We start from the raw sequence: 18,494 nt of genomic DNA, 5'->3' as shown, positions 1-18,494 counted from the left end.
TCTGTTCTTTGTCATTGACTCCACTCATTTCTGTTCTTGAGCATGTTTCACAGTCTGGTCACTGTCTTACCTCTATTCTAACAACTTTTTTTTTTTGAGACAGAGTCTCGCTCTTTTTGCCCAGGCTGGAGTGCAATGGCACAATCTCGGCTCACTGCAGCCTCCGCCTCCCGGGTTTAAGTGATTCTCCTGCCTCAGCCTCCCGAGTAGCTGGGATTACAGGCTCGTGCCACCACGCCCAGCTAATTTTGTATTTTCAGTAGAGACAGGGTTTCACCATGTTGGCTAGGCTGGTCTCGAACTCCTGACCTCAGGTGATCCGCCTGCCTCAGCCTCCCAAAGTGCTGGGATTACAGGTGTGAGCCACCGTGCCCGGCTCTAACAACCTTTTAAATTGGGCCTAGTTTCCTACTAAATGATTGGCTTTGTGGTGAAGCCGTTTTGGATCTCTCATTCCCTACACTCAGGTGTCTTAAGGACTTGACTTTGTGCAAGGTTTCAAACAAAGTAAGTAGGTAAAGAAAATGAGTGCCTTGTCAGCTCTTTGAAGAAGTTGAAGAAATGTCAACATCAGCTTCAACATTAAGATTGCGTCATTGAAATAGTGAGACCTTACTTGCTCCAGGGAAATTAGAAGAAAAAAGCATTAGCTCCAACTTTATTAGAGCCTTTAACAGATACTATTAATATGGTAGTTATTTAATGGTCATTAAACTACCATTTAATGTGCCATAGTTATAAATCAAGACCGTGGTTTTAGGTTTTGTGATGTGCCTTTTTATGTTTTCTGTGTGTTAAAGGATAGAAGAGTAAGACCAGATGGTAGATGGTACATACAGACATCAGCTCTGTAAAGGGAGAGCTTTGGAGTCACAAGAGCTGTCTGAAGCTGCGAACTGCTCTCAGGAGGCAGCGTGTGCCATTAGAAGTGCAGTAGCAAGGGAATCACACCACACAGGAGCGTGGTGATTGTATTTAAAATGTCATGAGTGCACTTGATACTGTCCATTTTCTATGGCATATGGGGCATTATGTCACTGTTACAAACAAGTATGGAATCTTTAGGTGCTTCAGCTTTGTTTCATGGTACATTATTGGTCATCCATTTGGACCCTTTGAAAGGGAAGGAGTTCCAGCTGGGCGTGGTGGCTCACGCTTGTAATCCCAGCACTTTGGGAGGCCGAGGCGGGCGGATCATGAGGTCAGGAGATCGAGATCATCCTGGCTAACACGGTGAAAACCCGTCTCTACTAAAAATATAACAACAAAAAGAAATTAGCCGGGCGTGGTGGCAGGCGCCTGTAGTCCCAGCTACTCGGGAAGCTTAGGCGGAAGAATGGCGTGAACCCCGGAGGTGGAGCTTGCAGTGAGCCGAGATCGCACGACTGTACTCCAGCCTGGGTGATAGAGCGAGACTCCGTCTCAAAAAAAAAAAAAAAAAAAAAGTTCCCTTATCCCGACAGGGCATGCAATGGGGGTGTGGCTCTCTTCAGTGCCCCAGAGCTCAAACCCCTAGGGGGAGCATGTGGACGGGCAAGTTGTGGGGAGGATGGGTTCCGACTCCGCCGCAGCATCTAGGGTTGAGTGGTTACAGCTCCTGGAGCCCCAGTGGGTGTGTGTTGCAGTGCGCTCTTTCAGCTTAGCTGTCCACAGGCGGCTTGTGTTAATCAGCTCAATTAGACCCTCTGCCTTATCGCAAGGACAGAGGGCTTTCTGTATCCCAGGTTCTTGCTCTAGTGTACTGAAAAAATCAGATCATGTGGGCTTGGAGAATGAATGCAAGATTTATTGAGTAGTGGAAGTAGCTCTCAGCAGATGGCTGGGGAGCCAGAAGGGGGATAGCGTGGGAAGGTGGTCTTCCTCTGGAGTCTGGCTGCTCAGCAGCTGGGATCTCCTCCTACTGTCCTTGGCCGAATTTCCCTTGGCGTCCGAATCATTCCACCGTCAATGGCCTGCTGGCATCTTTCGATGTGTTCTTCTGCCAGTGTGTTCCTCTCGACGTCCAGCTGCTTGTATATGCCCGCTGGGGTCTCAGGGTTTTTATAGGCACAGAATGGGTGGCATGGCAGGCCACAGTGGTCTTGGAAAATGAAACATTTGGGCATGAAGACAGGAGTCCTTGTTCTCATTAGGTCCATGGGCACAGGCCTGAGGGTGGAGCCCTTGCGAGGGACCCTGCCCTTCTCTACCCAGCACTTCCCTGTCCCCCTCCCATATCACCGTTGCCATCTTGTCCTTGATGAGGAATGCAACTCCCAATTACAGTGTTGCTGTAGGAGACACAGTCCTCTTTATGACAGTTTCTAGAAATTGATAAGTAAATGGGACCTGCCTAGGGCTAGTATCTCATTTAATACTCTATAGAATATTATGTGTGTTGTGTTTTTCCTTTTTAGTTTTTAATGTTGAAGATCAGAAAAGAGACACCATAAATTTACTTGATCAGCGTGAAAAGCGGAATCATACACTCTGAACTGGAATCACATATTTCACAACAGGACTGAAGAGATGGCTATAAGACGTTCATGAGGGACTGAATACTGAAAACTGTGAAATGTACTAAATAAAATGTACATCTAAAGATGATTATTGTGAAATTTTAGTATGTACTTTGTGTAGGAAAAAATGGTCTTTTAAACAGCTTTTGGGGGGTACAGATGTCACAATTTATGGTAATACGTATTTCATGAGAAGTTCAACACCAGAAACGGAACATAGTTCTCCTTCAAGTGTAGGTGACAGTGGAGCTTCCTGTTTCTGGAATATAACTTTTTGTGTAAATTAACAGCCACTATAGTAAGAGTCCATCTGCTGTGAAGGAGAGACAGAACTCTGTCTGGGTTCCCTCTGGCGTCCTCCTGTCCATGTGCTGTGCCGAGTGCTGGTGCCAGCCTGTTATCTGTTCTCACTGAAAGACTGACTGGCAAATGCTCTTGTGCAGTCACTTCCGATTCTGACAATCAATGGCCTAGAGCACTGACTGTTAACACAAACGTCACTAGCAAAGTAGCAACAGCTTTAAGTCTAAATACAAAGCTGTTCTGTGTGAGAATCTTTAAAAAGGCTATTTGTATAATAACCCTTGTCATTTTTAACGTGCAAAACGCTATTAAGTGGCTTACAATTTGAACATTTGTGGTCTGTACTTACTTTGCTTCGTGTGTGGGCAAAGCAACATCTTCCCTAAATATATATTACCAAGAAAAGCAAGAAGCAGATTAGGCTTTTGACAAAACAGGCCAAAAGGGGGCTGACCTGGAGCAGAGCATGGTGAGAGGCAAGGCATGAGGGCAAGTTTGTTGTGGACAGATCTGTGCCCACTTTATTACTGGAGTAAAAGAAAACAAAGTTCATTGATGTTGAAGGATATATACAGTGTTAGAAATTAGGACTGTTTAGAAAAACGAATACAATGGTTGTTTTTATCATAGTGTACACATTTAGCTTGTGGGACTCACAAAACTGATCTTAAAATCAAGTTAATGTGAATTTTGAAAATCACTACTTAATCCTAATTCACAAGAACAATGGCATTAAGGTTTGACTTGAGTTGGTTCTTTTAGTATTATTTATGGTAAATAGGCTCTTACCACTTGCAAATAACTGGCCACATCATTAATGACTGACTTCCCAGTAAGGCTCTCTAAGGGGTAAGTAGGAGGAGCCACAGGATTTGAGATGCTGAGGCCTGAGAGATCATTTGATCCAACCTCCTTATTTTCAGAGGGGAAAATGGGGCCTAGAAGTTACAAAGCATCTAGCTGGTGCGCTGGCACCCCTGGCCTCACACAGACTCCCTAGTAGTTGAGACTACAGGCACACAGTCACTGAAGCAGGCCCTGTTTGCAATTCACGTTGCCACCTCCAACTTAAACATTCTTCATATCTGATGTCCTTAGTCACTAAGGTTAAACTTTCCCACCCAGAAAAGGCAACTTAGATAAAATCTTAGAGTACTTTCATACTCTTCTAAGTCCTCTTCCAACCTCACTTTGAGTCCTTCTTGGGGTTGATAGGAATTTCTCTTGCTTTCTAAATAAAGTCTCTATTCATCTCATGTTTAATTTGTGCACATAGAATTGCTGAGAAATAAAATATTCTGTTAAACTTTTAAAACTTGTCACAGCTCTGTTTTTTGATTTTCCCCTTCATCCTCTATTAGATCCTTAAAGAATCCACCCTCAAACTGTGGACTAAGGATGGCAGTTTGCCTTAAACCTTCTGTGGAATGAGATGGGCTGTCAGTACAACGTCTTCAACCCACAGTGCCCCGAAAGTTGTGTGCTCAGCACATGTGCACCTCTGCATGCTTTCTCCAGGCTGCTCTAGGGATCACGACGGATTCAGCCAACAATGGAGAGGGCTGTGGGCTGTTCCAACAAAAAAGAACAGTCACCTGTGGTGACACGCATCTGTAGTCCTAGCCTCCCGAGTAGCTGGGACTACAGATGCGTGTCACCATGCCCGGCTAATTTTTTGTATTTTTAGTAGAAACAGGGTTTCACTTTGTTAGCCAGGATGGTCTCAATCATCTCCTGATCTCATGATCAGTTTAAAGACTCAGAGAGCTGTTGCATAATAACTTCATGTGAGTCTCCAAAATTTGATACTAAAGGCTTGGGGGTCTCGGGGGCAACGTGGCTGCAGCCTGAGGGGCCAAACGGAGAGGGCAGAAATGAAGGAGAGGCAGAAGGGGTCAAACTGGCATTCTGGGTAAAGACTAGGTCATTCATTAGACAACAGTGGATTTTAAGTAGAGTTGTCAAGTGACCATGCTTGCATTTTATGATCTTTTAAGATCATACCAGCCACTCCACGAATAGAGTGGGGCAAGTATGAATATGGGGAAGTCGGTTCTTCAAGCCCAGTTGAGTCACTCTTTCCTCACCGCATGGTCTACACCTCAACTGACTTTCCAGCTTCTGCCCCACCCCTTCAAGAAAGAGCTCACCCCAGTCACCAGCAATCTACTTGCCAAGTTCAATGGGCTCTTTTCAGTCCTTTGTGAAATGGCCTTTGAACAGCATATGGCCCTGCATTCTGCTTATTTTCCTGATAAGTCTCCTTTGCAGGCTTTTTCCAGTGCCCAGAGCATAGCCAAAGAGGAACAAGGGAAACACCCACCTCTCCTGAACTTTTCCAAACAGGGTACGCTTTGACTATTTAAGGCAATATACTGTCTTAGAGTCTTGTGCAAACAAAACGGTGAAAGAGGCACACTTGTCAAACAGTGGCCTGGTATGATTTTGAGGTACTCTTCCCTGCAGCCTGTCCCACCAACTCAGTGGCCTCCCCATTCCCTGGCCCTCTCAAGTCTATTCCTTGAGACCTATCTCGGTCCCTTACTCTAGGAGCTCCCTGAGCAATGGCAGCCCCCAGATAATTACAGTGGCTATAGTTACTTAGTCCTCAGTTCATCTCCACCCCAGATGGCACCTCCCAGTTTGAGACCAAACTACCTGCCATCTTCACCAGGATGTCCCAAAGATATCTCAATGTCTAAAGCAATCTTTATCCCAAACCTGGTCTCCTACCTTGCCTAGATATCTACGCAAGTGGCACCACCGTCTAGTTGCCAAAGCCAAAAAAATTTCTGAAAAATCATCCTTGATTTTGGCAGAAACTCTCATTTACCATGTCCCATTAGCTGTACCTCTGAAAACATTTGATTTCACCCACTTTTTTCCACCTGCTCTGCCACTACCTTTGTTAAGACCAACATTTTCTCTCACGTGACTGGCTTCCCTGCCTCCCTTTTCAACCATTCTCAGGCAAGCAGATTTGACTTGATCCCATCATGTCCCTGCATACAAGCCTTCAGTAGAATCTACCAATATCAGAATAAAGTCCAAAATCTTTAAACTGTGGCCTCCCAGGGTTTAGGGTATCGGCTTCTCGTCTCTCATCTCTGCCATCCTTTTCCTGCTCTATACTTCAGCCAGGCTGCTACCCTCTCCCCTCCAAGCCTGTGCACATTCTGCCTGGCACCCTTTTCCCAGCAGTGCCTCCTGAATAGATGTGATGGGGATTTGTCACCTAAAGTTTCATGTGGGGCGGTTCTCCTACCCAGCATATGGCATATTCCTCACTGCATTTTCAATATCTGTTGCTTTTCTGTATCTGTCGTAAGATGATAAAAGCTCTACGAGAGGAGACTGTCTTATTTATCCTATTGTTTTTTTCAGTAAGTACCTTGAATGGCAGATTACTTTAAAAATTATAAAATGGCAAATTTGTTTTTATAATTAGAAACCTGCTATTTAAAAACAAAAACTAGCCAAGCAGGCATGTGCCTATAATCCCAGGTACTCTGGGGGCTGAGGCAGGAGGACTGCTTGAGCCCACAAGTTTGGGTCAGTTTGGGCAACATAGTGAAAACTCATCTTTAAACAAACCAAAAAGCAAAAATTAAAGCTACTTAAAGGAAACCACATGATTCTGTCAGTAACATACACTGATAAATCTAACACTAATCAATCTTTTTTTTAGTTGATAATGGGTTAACAGGAAAACTTTTACTTAGGAAGACCTACTTCAAAATAACCTAGATGCTCGTCTATACCAGCAGACCCAATCAGACATAGTGGCTAAAAAATGCCAGAGCACCCTCTTAATTAAAAGTGATCCCATCATCTAGCAGGGCCCTTGTTGCATTAATTTACATTCCTTTTTTTGCTTTTAAGGGGGACGTATTTTTTATACTTTATATCTTGGCCACTGGGAAAGAATAATAATTTCTCAGCTTTCTAACTTGCTTCAAGCTCTCTTCTTGGTTGTTATAAGCCAAATGTCCATGCTCATTCTGTTTTCCTCTTTGCTTTTTCTTTTGATTCTTTGTTTCTTGTCTTGCCTATTTCCTACCACTCCTTTGCCTTTTTTTGTTTAAAGCATTCAATAATTACCAGCCAAAAACAGTGTTTTCATTCTGAACAAAGTAACTAAATCATAACAGGTATACTCTTTGTCTCTCCATAATTCAAGTTTCTATTGTACAGGCTACTTAAAAAAAAAAATTTTTTTTTAAAGATTTTTGGGTTCTGAAATTTCAGGACACCTAATGGCTGTTCTTGAATAACAAGTATTACCACTCTTGGAAAGGAGAGCCAAGAGCGCTCATTAGCTGCGAAGAGGGGCAACGGGAACCCCCTTAGCAAGTTCAATCAGGTTAGCTGCTTTAAAGTACTGCCAGAAAAGTTTCACTATCATATTTTTATGAAAGATACCAAATCAGAGTTAAAATATTTGAAGCTGAGAACCCTTTTAACCACAGACCAAATACAAAACTCACTAGTCTTAGGCTAAGCCACCAAAGCCAATTTACACCACAGAGTAACTCATTTTGCTAAGAGTATTGCCTGCTACAAAGGACAAAAAGGAAGGCCCAAGAGGCCTAGATAGCTGCCACCGCAAACATCAGAGTGGAGACAGGACAAGCAGGAAAGGAAGGGGAGGGCCTGGCAGCAGGCAATTGCAAGCACAGGAGGATGCAGTCAGTTTTTCAAAGCCACAGGATACTGAACAGACACCCATCTGAAAATGTTTCATGGGTTAAACTGAATATGAAGTAAACAAAAAGGAGTACACCACATTTAAACCTAGACCTAAATTTTAATCTATATACATTTCTATCTGCCTCCTTTTTGAATAATGTCACCAGCAAACATAATGTATAATCTTTTAAAAGTGCTAAAAGGATTTTTACACATCTGTATTCTTACAGATATATAATTTGTGATGTCATGACACATAAAAATCACAATTTTCACGTAATTTAGAGGCCCTCCCAAAAATCCCTTCTAAATGTATTTTACCAAAATCTCATACAAGTGTTTAATTAATCCCTTGATTTGAAACTTCTTTTGGATAACGTTTTTGGAACTACTCAAATGTTAAAGAGCACACACCTTCTTCAGTTCTTAACATGGACAAAGACCTACTGTTTTTCATCTCCAGCAGTGCATTTTTTTTTTTTTTTTTTGTCAAGAAATTTATTAACCTTTACAAACGCTATTTTCACTCAATCATTCATAAAAAATGATTTGTGATTAAATCTGTAATAAAACCATATAACGTTCATCAATGCATTCAATAAGACCGGTTTCTTCCATGGAACATAATAAACCACTTTAAAACAGCAGTTTTCATTCACGTCATATAAGGCTGTCAAACTAAAAGTATTCCTTATAATGAGTTGTTACCCAAGAAATCCATCTCAATTCCCGTGATGTGGAGCCTGGTGATGTGCCCTCTAAGAGTGGGGTCTGAAAGAAGACTCTGCCCCTTTATGGCCACCTTCCCAGTCTCTCTCAAACAAGTTTCACAACAGGAAAATATTTATGAGCAGAGAAATCAAATTCAGGAGGAACCTGTTAAAGAAAACCAGAAACTCAATTAATGTATCTACAAATATTCAGATGGTACACAAAACAAAGACTATTTTTATTTTAGAGTTTCTTGTGTTCTTAGAAACAAGGCAGCACAAAATAGATTTAAAAAACTAAGTTAATGATAAAAAAAGTAGGAACTAATCTGGAAGAAAAACTGATTGTTTTTGAGTTTTATGAAGATCATAAGAAAACAGGCTGACCAGCTGTTTTCTATCTTCGGAGAACAGTTAAAAAAGATAAACAGTCAAAAATTATAGGAAAGGCATTCAGTTAGATCAGGGGTCAGCACACTTTTTAGTTCCAGGGTAACTGATAGAACTAAGCAATGAGATGAGAGTCAGTCAGTAGGAAACCAGGGCAGGAGAGGAGGAAGGCAGGTCACAGGAAACAATAGAAGAAAACAAGGTGCACAACACACACAGGCAAATGCCCCCACGGTGCCTCCGCGGCTGGCCTCTCCACAGCGCAGAATCTCTGCTCTGAAATGCTGACGTGGCATGGATGATAAACATTACCAAGAAAAGCTTAGACTCTTCCTCTTCTGAGCCATTACAAAGAAGTCTTTCATTATTAAAGCATTCACTTTCCCAAAGGCAGATGACTTTTAAATACCTCATACTTCTCCCATAAAATTTCTTTACATAAATTTTCTTTTTTTACCCCAAGTTATTCAGTAATTTACACAGCAAGGAGATGGAAAACATATGGGCAGACTTTAGACATTTTAACTCAACAGAATATACATCTCAAGACAAAATGGCAAGCTCTAATTTTTTGCTGGTGAACTAAAATTTTTAGAATGATTTTTGTTCAGTGGTTTAATTTTTCCTGTAATATTTACACATCTGATTGGAAAAAATTATGAAACTTCACAATAATTTAAGACCACTTCTTTTTCCCACAATGTACTCACTTTAGATTCCTTTTTGTGTCCTCCTGCCAATAACTTCATAACCACAAAGTTGGGTTTGGCAACCTTTAAAATTCTATTAACCTGAAACATGAACATAAAACTACTGAAACATTAACTTCATAGTCAAAATTTCTCTTTTTCTTTTTTCAGACAGAGTCCTGCTATCAACCCAGGCTGGAGTACAGTGGTAAGAACACGGCTCACTGAAGCCTCAACCTCCTGGCTCAGGCAATCCCCCCACTTCAGCCTCCCAAATGGCTGTGCACCACCACACCCAGCTCATTTTTAAATTTTTGTAGAGACAAGACCTCACTATGTTGCCCAGGCTGGTCTTGAACTCTTGGGTTCAAGCAGTCCTCCCAACCTGGCCTCCCAAAGTGTTGAGATTATAGGCGTGAGCCACTGTGGCCAGTCAAAATTTCTTAATTACAGATACTAATAGGAACTTTGTATAATGGAAGTGTTGATGTTTTATTAAATAAAAGCAATTTAAAATTATATTTAATAATACAGAACTTCAATTAACTCTTAATTGAAATGGCTACCTTATCTTGCTTTCCTGAATAACAAAAAATTTAGGCTGCAAAGTCCTGAAAAGGCAGCATAGCATAGTATTTGGAGCACAGACTCATCTTTGAATAAATGAAGTTTCACTAAATATGTCATCATAGGTAGCTCCTCAAATTTTTAGACTCCCCCTTTATATTTTCTTAGATGGTACATATAATTTTTAAAAAGTGTCTCTCCTATCCCTCTTCCAGGCACTCTGCTTCCCTCCAAGGAAGGAAACAAAACTACCAATTCTGATATTATCTTTATAAAGATATTTTATACTCGCACACATACATATAGGCTTCCTTGCCCCCTTTGATTGAAACTGCACCATACTATGCATATTAAACTGCACCTTTCTTTTTAGATTTCTTAAATCATAAGGAGCATTCCATCACAATACATAAAGATCTTCCTCATCCTTCTTAAGCTTCATTCCACTGTGTGAATGTATCATAATTTATCAGTCCCCTGTTGATGGATACTACTGTTTCTTCCTACTTTTTGCTATTAGAAATCCTGCTGCAATGAATACTCTTATATTCGTCACTCTCACTTCCTATATGTGTTCATGTCTCTATATAAATCCCAAAAAGCAGAATTGCTGGATCTAAGCATTAATGATTTTTGACAAACACTGCTAAGCTACCCCTCTATGGACGTGGTCCCAAGATATACTTCCCAAAATAGTATGTACATGTTATAGGTAACTTTTAGAAAATAAATGTATGTCAATAAAATTAGGGATATGGCAAATTATTAAAATACCAAAAGCCTGAAACAATTTTTTTCCAAGTTTATTTTGGTATCTCAGAGTCTTCAAAAGCAGTAGCCTTTATTTTAAATGGTCAAGTGGAATTAAGGTTGTTCGGTGATAACTGACCAGGTCATTTTTCATATTTATGTAAGACTTAGTTACATTTTAATAATTTTTTTTTTTTGACATGGAGTTTTGCTCGTCACCCAGGTTGGAGTGCAATGGCGCAATCTCGGCTCCCTGCAACCTCTGCCTCCCGGGTTCAAATGATTCTCCTGCCTCAGCCTCCCCAGTAGCTGGGATTACAGACAGGCATGCACCACACCTGGCTAATTTTTTGTATTGTTAATACAAACGGGGTTTCACCATGTTGGCCAGGCTGATCTCAAACTCCTGACCTCAGGTGATCCACCTGCCTTGGCCTCCCAAAGTGCTGAGATTACAGGTGTGAGCCACCATGCCCGGCCCCTTTAACAAACTACTGATTAAAACAGAAATGTTTCAATGCTAACATTTTGAGCTATAAATCAGATCAGTCTGGATCTTATGCTTATCCTTCTTACTTTATGATTTTGAGTCATAATTTGTCTTTGCATTGACTTCTAAATTTATACAAAACAGGTATTTACATCACCTCATTCTTAAAATAACTTGAAGTCTGACAAGGTTAGTTTGACAAAACTATCTGAAATCCTTCTCCTTCGCAGAAACATGACAAGTTCTATTCACTAACACTATTAAAGTTCACTTTCATAATGAACTTTCATCCAGCAGTAAGAGATGTTATTTCCTGCCACGCTTTTCCCCTAAAATTACTGTGAATCCAGTCTCACCTCATGGTCTGGGTTAGGAATATTTTCCAATATCATTTTTGCCTGTTGAAAGTGCTTACTAGCTGCCACATACAGTTCAGGAGATTGAGGAGGAGGGCTATATTTATTGAGGTCAGACATTTCCTAAAAAGAAGGGGAAGTATAATTCAAAACACGTTTAATATGAACAACTCTAAAATCCCATTTCTAATTATTAAAGAATTCTACATTTTCTATCCACTCACACACAGACACTGGGGCAAACATTCAGCACATCTCCCTATTTTTTCCTAGGTAATATATAATTCTCAACCCTCATATGCTACCTCATATTATTCTTATAATTTAAATAACTGTTAATGTAACAAGATGGCTAGGTACAAACAGCATCTCTCTAAGAAGGTCTAAGACTAAAGATTTCATAACAATTTCATTGAGCAGGTTCACCTTGAACTGTAAGTAGTGCACTGGCGGTGGGGTCATCACACTGTTGAATGGAGCAAACCTGTGTTCATACCGAACTTGTTCACTATCAAGCTCAAACTTCGGTTTACGTACTTTGCCATCCATGTCAAATGCTACCATGGTCTAAATGAAAAAGGGAACAAGAAAAAAGATGAACACTCATCAATACAGAATGGAAGACAAGAAACAGCTATTTAAAACCTTCAAGTAAACACGTCTGAAGAAATGAGGACATATATGTCATAAGCACAGGTCCTATTTTCAAACAGAAGTCCATGTTCTGCTTTATGCATTTTAATGTAAGTCACCTCAAATGATTTCCTGGACTGCCAAGTACAACTTAAGAGTTAGTACCCACTGCCTCTTAAAAAGACCTGCTTTTGCTTAAGCCATTCGTTGCGGAGCTCACCCTCTTCCTAATACACTCCTAAAAAACCTAAACTCCATCTTTTCCACGAAGCCTTGCCTGATCATCAATCAGAAGTACTCTCTTCCTTTTCTTACTACCTGTCACAGATACATCAACTGGCCTGTCACTAGAGACTTCAAACAAGGACCATATAGAATTGGTATCTCCTGCAATGTACTCAGTACAAAGTGTCTCTTACACATAGCAAGGGTTCAAATGGTTGTTGAAAAAACTAATGATAATAAAGGTAATCTTCAAGCAGACAGGAAGTAAAACAAAGGTGAAATTATAATCTGGAAAGAATCACAGAGAAGAGTTTAAATAAACTATATAATAGGGATATAGCTAAAAGGCAAAAAGAACTTCACTTTCAACAACTTACTTTAAACATTCCAGCACACATGTTCTGATATGCTTGGCTCATTGTGATCTCTCGGCTCAATGGGCGAACTGTAATTAGAAAGAAAAACATAATCTTCCATAATCTTTTCCTCCTCCCTCTTGCATTACTGCAAAAGAAAATCTCATTTTAAAAAATATTTCAGCTTGTATACTAAATTAAAACTTCAGTGTGTTCCTACAGGTTAAATTTTATTTATGGTCAAAATCTACAAATAATAAAATATAATAATCATGTCCCCAAATAGCTGATACTATAAAATTCCAGTATAAAGTAATTATAACTTTTCTGAATTTACCAAAGATTTAACCTCTTATATAGGAAACCCATGAATACAGTGATTTAATGACTCATCCAAACTGCTTTAAGTCCTAAGGAAATATGAAGTAGTATTTTATAATACTTGCAGCCATATCTATAGCCTTCCCTAAGTGATCAATAGGGCAGTCCCTTTGAAACAGTTCTCTGTCCTCATGGTTCTTGGGTGATGCCTCAAGGCACTCTGTAACCACCTTTCGGTGCCCACTACCACAGCACAGCTCCAGAACTACTGCCCTCCTGAGCTATCTGGCTCTGTCAATAGGTCAATGGCCTCCTGCTGTCTTGTTCCCTCACCTATATCTTGCTTGCACACTCCACGTGGCTACTTCTTGATCAAAGATTCTCTGATACACAGAACAGCAAAGAAACAAAAGCAAGGAAAGCAACCAAAAAGCTTATGTCATTGATACTGGGACTCAGTCTCTACCTTATAGTTTCTGAAAAGAAGAGGAACAAGAACTAAAATATAATGACTAACTTGCGAGTAGCTCTCCATCTATTTATTTGTAGAAATTAAAGTACACTCTGTTCTTAAGTTTAAAAATAATCCACAGCACCTTTCTTTTTTTTCTTTGTTTTTTTACTACTACGGCCTTTCTGCTGCTCTTCCATTATCCTTTCCTCTGCCATTTGAGAGCCATCAGCACGACTCAATGTTGACATCAACCATGCGTAAAGGAATTCAGAGAGATACCTTAAAAGTTACAAAATGTTAGTTAATGGTAGATGTCTAATCAGACAGCTTTATCAACACATATATTAACAACAATAGAGATTTCAAATAATGTTTTAGGTCTTTAAAAACAGATCATTCATTAGATAATAGATTAGATCTTACAAGAAATGAACATAAGATTTTCCCTTTCTACATTTTACAACTTTCCAGAAGATTTCTTGATAATTATACATGTACATATGCAAATCAAATGAATGCCCATTAAGTTTTTATTATATCAGAACACAGTTCAGTTCAGTCTATAAATATTTTAATCACAAAGCAAATAAAATCAGAAAAAGATAAAAAATTATTGGCATTACATAAAATCATTCTTAAAAATTAAGAACATTCACATTTACAATTTGAGTTTAGTAAATGAAATATAAAACAGAACATTCTCTACCAGACACTAATTTTTCAGAACTTTAATTAATACTAAGCCAGAAAAGTCTTCAAATCTATGAGAGAGATATATATATATAAATATATATATATTTCATAACATAATAAGACGGCCTATAATTTCATATGGAGAGTAAACAATTCCTAGCCCTGAATTTAAGAAAAACATTTACTGTAGTACCCTTTTATACCATATAACTGAATTTTGTTCCCTGCCACCCTACAAAATGTGAGAGTCCATAACAACTCATATATCTTAATTCAAGTGAAGGATTTCTATAAGGAACTGATGGTGCCTTCTACCTTCTGTTTATCTAATCTAGGGACACATGAGTGAAGGGGACAACTAAGATGCAGCCTTTTCTTCTCAAATATCAGGTACCCCAATGATCTTTTATTAAGTGCTTTATCAAAATTAAAACACATTTATGTCTAAGAGAGTGCTGATATTCTATACCAATGGTTCTCAAACTGTCACCTCTGGGCCAGCAGCAGTTTACCTGAGAACCAGTTAGAAATGCAAATTATTCGGTCTCACCCTAGAACTAACAGGTCAGGAATTCTAGGAACTTAACCCAAAAATTTGTGTATTAATGCACTTTCCAAGTGATTATGATGCATGTTAAAGTTTAAGAATCACTGTTTTTGCTGATGATTTAAAGAGTCCACATGCTTCAGGGACCGTATGCATGAAAAACAACTAAAGGTTATCTTGGGGAAACGCAGAAGCCCAATCTGTAATTTTGAAATTAAAAAGCAGTTCAAAACCAATTATGAAAAGGCCACAAGGGTATTTATGGGCAGAACTAAAGTTCTTTTAACAAGAAAAGAAACAAATCTACTTATGTATATAGACAAATGTGTAATGGAGTATTTATCTGAGTATCATTTATTTGCTGAATTAAGATCCCAATTCTCTGTGCAAAAAAGCATATAAAAATAATATTTTGATCTGATAAATCAAGAACAAAGGTTCCATTAGCTGCTTCAAGCCACAAAAGAAAGAACCTGAGCATGTTCCCCTATAAAAAGGAACAAAAGTAGCCAGCTGCAGTGGTGCACGTCTGTAGTCCCACCTACTTGAGAGGCTGAGGTGGGAAGACTGACAACCCAACAGTTCAGGACCAACCCGGGCAACATGGCAAGACCCCACCTCAAAAAACAGAAACAAAAACAAAACCAGAATTGTCTACTATGAATAACAAAATGTAGTATCCAAAGTAGCTACATAAATACCTGTTATTAGGGATTATTTGGTATTATCTATATAAATGTTGAAGAATATATAGCAAGGAAAATTATTCTCATATTGCCATAGTTGATGCTCAAATTCAGTTTTCACAGGCAAGAGTTGTCTGTCAAGAGCCTTCATTGCTCATAACAAAATCTACGTCAACAGCATGGAAGAGAATCACTTTCCCTCCCACAGCAGTGACTTCAGAGAATACACAATATCTTAATTACTAAGTAAAATTAAAGTTTAAAAGGTGAACTCTATCAAAGTCTAATATACTAAACCTGAGTGTTTGTGATGAGTAACACAGGTCATTAGTTTAAAATTATGTGCCAGACTGAGAAAAAGATTCAAAATCACTGAATTCATTAACACTCAATCTTATTTTCTATGACAGCTTTTACATGCCTAAAATATGTTCAAACATCCTCTTTTCCAAACATCCTCTTACTAGGTTTATTTTGTCCACAAGTGAAAGGGAAGAACTACTCTGCCGAAGATCATCTTTTATCAACTCCAAAGCTCCTGAAGTGAATCCTCAGCACCACGGTTTGAAACAGTTATGCTCCCAGTAATCATCTTGATCATGATTTCTTCCAAGAAGAAAGACCTGATTCCAATTTGATGTTTAACTGTCAAGTACATCCACAGCTAGTGCCACCAAATTCAGGGCAAAATGTGTTGATTTTTCTCCAGAGGAGCAAATAAATGATCTTCAATTAATCCATTTACTTTGGAGCCATTTTTTTGTTAATTTTTACATAAATATTTGGAAAAATACACTCATGCAATATTATAGCACTTAAAGATATTCAAGATGATCTAGCTCTAATTTTCAAATTTTTCCAACTGTCCCACAACTAAAGATAAAATATACTAAATGAAAAAGTACCCTGAAATTAACTCTGAATTCTCAGATCTTATCCATTGCACCCACCACCAATTTTAACTCAAACTGTGCTCTTACCAATATATGTAATAGTATTCGTGCATACTGTAGAGTTCCAATTCAAAGCCACTTAGAAGGTACTGTATCATAATGCGAAGGTTATGGTAAAGGACCCAGGTACCTAAACAGGCCAAATGTTGCCTTTGGGGTTCCTGTTTCAATAGCATGGTGTGAAGCGCTGCATCAACCTTCTCTGCCTATTAAAATAAAATGTCATAAACTGTGTTCATTTTGTTTTCTTAAGGTAATGAGAGAACTTTAAAAAAACATACAGCTAAAAACAATATGAGCAGAAAATTTAAATCTGACCACCCAAAGAAACATTTTTAAATGCATTTTTAGTTAGGTTTACATTTGAAGTTCTCATTTCACAATGGTTAACATTTACCTAAACATGCCTTAAACCAAAAAGACATCAATTTTAAAGGACAAAAATATAAATAATACACTTCAGATCTTATCAATATTGCTGCTGCACACAAATTTAAAATATATTATTTTTTATAATGTAAGCTTGCAAAACTATCATTTTATACATATTTCATAATTCCTATTATCAAAGAAATATTTAAGATGTCTATCAGTTTTGATTATTGTTCTGCTTCATTTTGTAAACGTTGATGTAAAAAACTGTTATATTTTAAGTGAAAAGTGGATCATGTTGAAAAAGTCGTCAAAATATTGTTCTGAAGAATTGTTTTTAAAAATCTGGACAAAGTGTATGAATCATTTAATTTTAGAAGAGAGGGGAACCTGGCTCTTACCTCATCCTGCAAGGTAGCAAATTCCTCAAGAATATGACCAAGCTTATCTCTCTGTCGAGCCCTGTTATGTCCATGGATCTGAATAAGACTACAGAATGGCTGCAATACACATATAATTTGTCAACTGTAAATATGAAATTTCCTAGTACCAAAGAAACTTAACATTCCAAGTTCATAATCTGGTTTAAAGGAAAAAAATGCTGTGTATATAAGAATTATGTCTATGTATACTTTTAATTTTACATAGGTGTTTAAGGAACTCAACACCAGAATTTATCAATAACTGGAAAAAAACAGCTTCATGTGAAACTTGCTTTCATATGGTAAAAATAGCTTCCTTCAATCTTTATTTCACGAGGGCAATTTCTTTCCTGCTTGAGTCAAAAGCTAATGTTCAAGGCTGACATTCCTGTGCTGCTATGAATATATCAGAATGGCTAATAATTACATAGCTTAAGAAGAGCTAATAGCCATAAACCTTGACTATAGTTCTTTATTGCTGCTTTCTCCATAAGGTGTTCTCATCTAAAATACTATGTAACATTCCACTAACCAGGCAAGAGACATGTATTAGTTAAGTGTGAGTTAGAAGATTCTCAAAGTATAATACTGTTTTATATTTGTATACTTTGACAGATATTCTTTCATTTGATCAATAACTACCCTGTAAGAGGTCAGAGAAGATATAAGCATTTTACTCTTTAAAGAGTGGAAAGTTGGGTCGGGCACGGTGGCTCACCCCTATAATCCCAGCGCTTTGGGAGGCCAAGGCGGGTGGATCATGAGGTCAACAGTTCAAGACCAGCCTGGCCAAGATGGTGAAACCCCGTCTCTAATAAAAATACAAAAATTAGCTGGGCATGGTGGCAGGTGCCTGTAACCCCAGCTACACAGGAGGCTGAAGCAGAGAATTGCTTGAACCCGGGAGGCGGAGGTTGCAGTGAGCAGAGATCGCGCCACTGCACTCCAGCCTGGGCGACAGAGTGAGACTTCATTTAAAAAAAAAAAAAAAAAAAAGGAAGTTTATAAAAAAGTGATATGCCTGATAAAATATTAATGATAAAAACAAAATGAAATCTGGTCTATTGTTTTTTCTTTCCCCATACCATGCTGCCTTTCTCTATAGTATATATATTATATATTACATATAATATACTGTATACTATATATTATATATATCATATACTGTATACTACATATTATATATAATATATCATATATGTTATATATAATACCTATACGTTATATAATATATAGTATATTATGTTATATATTATGTATTATATATTACATATAATACATATTTAGGAACTGGAAGTAAATATATATAATATATAATATACAAATATATAATACATATCATATAAATATATATTATATTAATATATCATATAAATATATATAATATATA

At 38.3% G+C, this 18,494-nt stretch overlaps 2 protein-coding genes across 8 annotated transcripts in view; one reads left to right on the top strand and one right to left on the bottom strand.

Annotated features, from left to right (window-relative positions):
* GOLM1 (golgi membrane protein 1) overlaps positions 1–2,586 on the top strand; it is a 72,565-nt gene extending 69,979 nt beyond the window's left edge. For both annotated transcript variants that reach the window (XM_032164438.2, XM_032164437.2), the window contains exon 10: positions 2,397–2,586. In XM_032164438.2, coding sequence (XP_032020329.1) covers positions 2,397–2,473 — 77 coding nt within the window. In that variant the 3' untranslated portion in view covers positions 2,474–2,586. The remainder of the gene's footprint in view (positions 1–2,396) is intronic.
* Positions 1–18,494, bottom strand: part of NAA35 (N-alpha-acetyltransferase 35, NatC auxiliary subunit) — a 118,416-nt gene that overhangs the window by 24,021 nt on the left and 75,901 nt on the right. For 4 of the 6 annotated variants that reach the window (XM_032164427.2, XM_032164431.2, XM_058446077.1 and 1 more), the window contains exons 16-23: positions 17,084–17,182; positions 16,338–16,516; positions 13,574–13,710; positions 12,678–12,745; positions 11,869–12,009; positions 11,443–11,565; positions 9,301–9,381; positions 7,589–8,366 (exon numbers count right to left, since the gene is read on the bottom strand). In XM_032164427.2, the coding sequence (XP_032020318.1) occupies positions 8,307–8,366; positions 9,301–9,381; positions 11,443–11,565; positions 11,869–12,009; positions 12,678–12,745; positions 13,574–13,710; positions 16,338–16,516; positions 17,084–17,182 (888 nt within the window). In that variant the 3' untranslated portion in view covers positions 7,589–8,306. Of the gene's footprint in view, positions 1–7,588; positions 8,367–9,300; positions 9,382–11,442; positions 11,566–11,868; positions 12,010–12,677; positions 12,746–13,573; positions 13,711–16,337; positions 16,517–17,083; positions 17,183–18,494 lie in introns of those variants that run through there. The other 2 variants (XR_004249841.2, XM_032164433.2) reach the window with 2 other exon arrangements.

Source organism: Hylobates moloch, unplaced genomic scaffold (assembly GCF_009828535.3).
Source record: "Hylobates moloch isolate HMO894 unplaced genomic scaffold, HMol_V3 SCAFFOLD_10, whole genome shotgun sequence".
In the NCBI taxonomy this organism is placed as follows: Eukaryota; Metazoa; Chordata; class Mammalia; order Primates; family Hylobatidae; genus Hylobates; species Hylobates moloch.
Note: the sequence above shows the minus strand (reverse complement) of the source record. Positions and strands in the feature narration are given on the sequence as shown.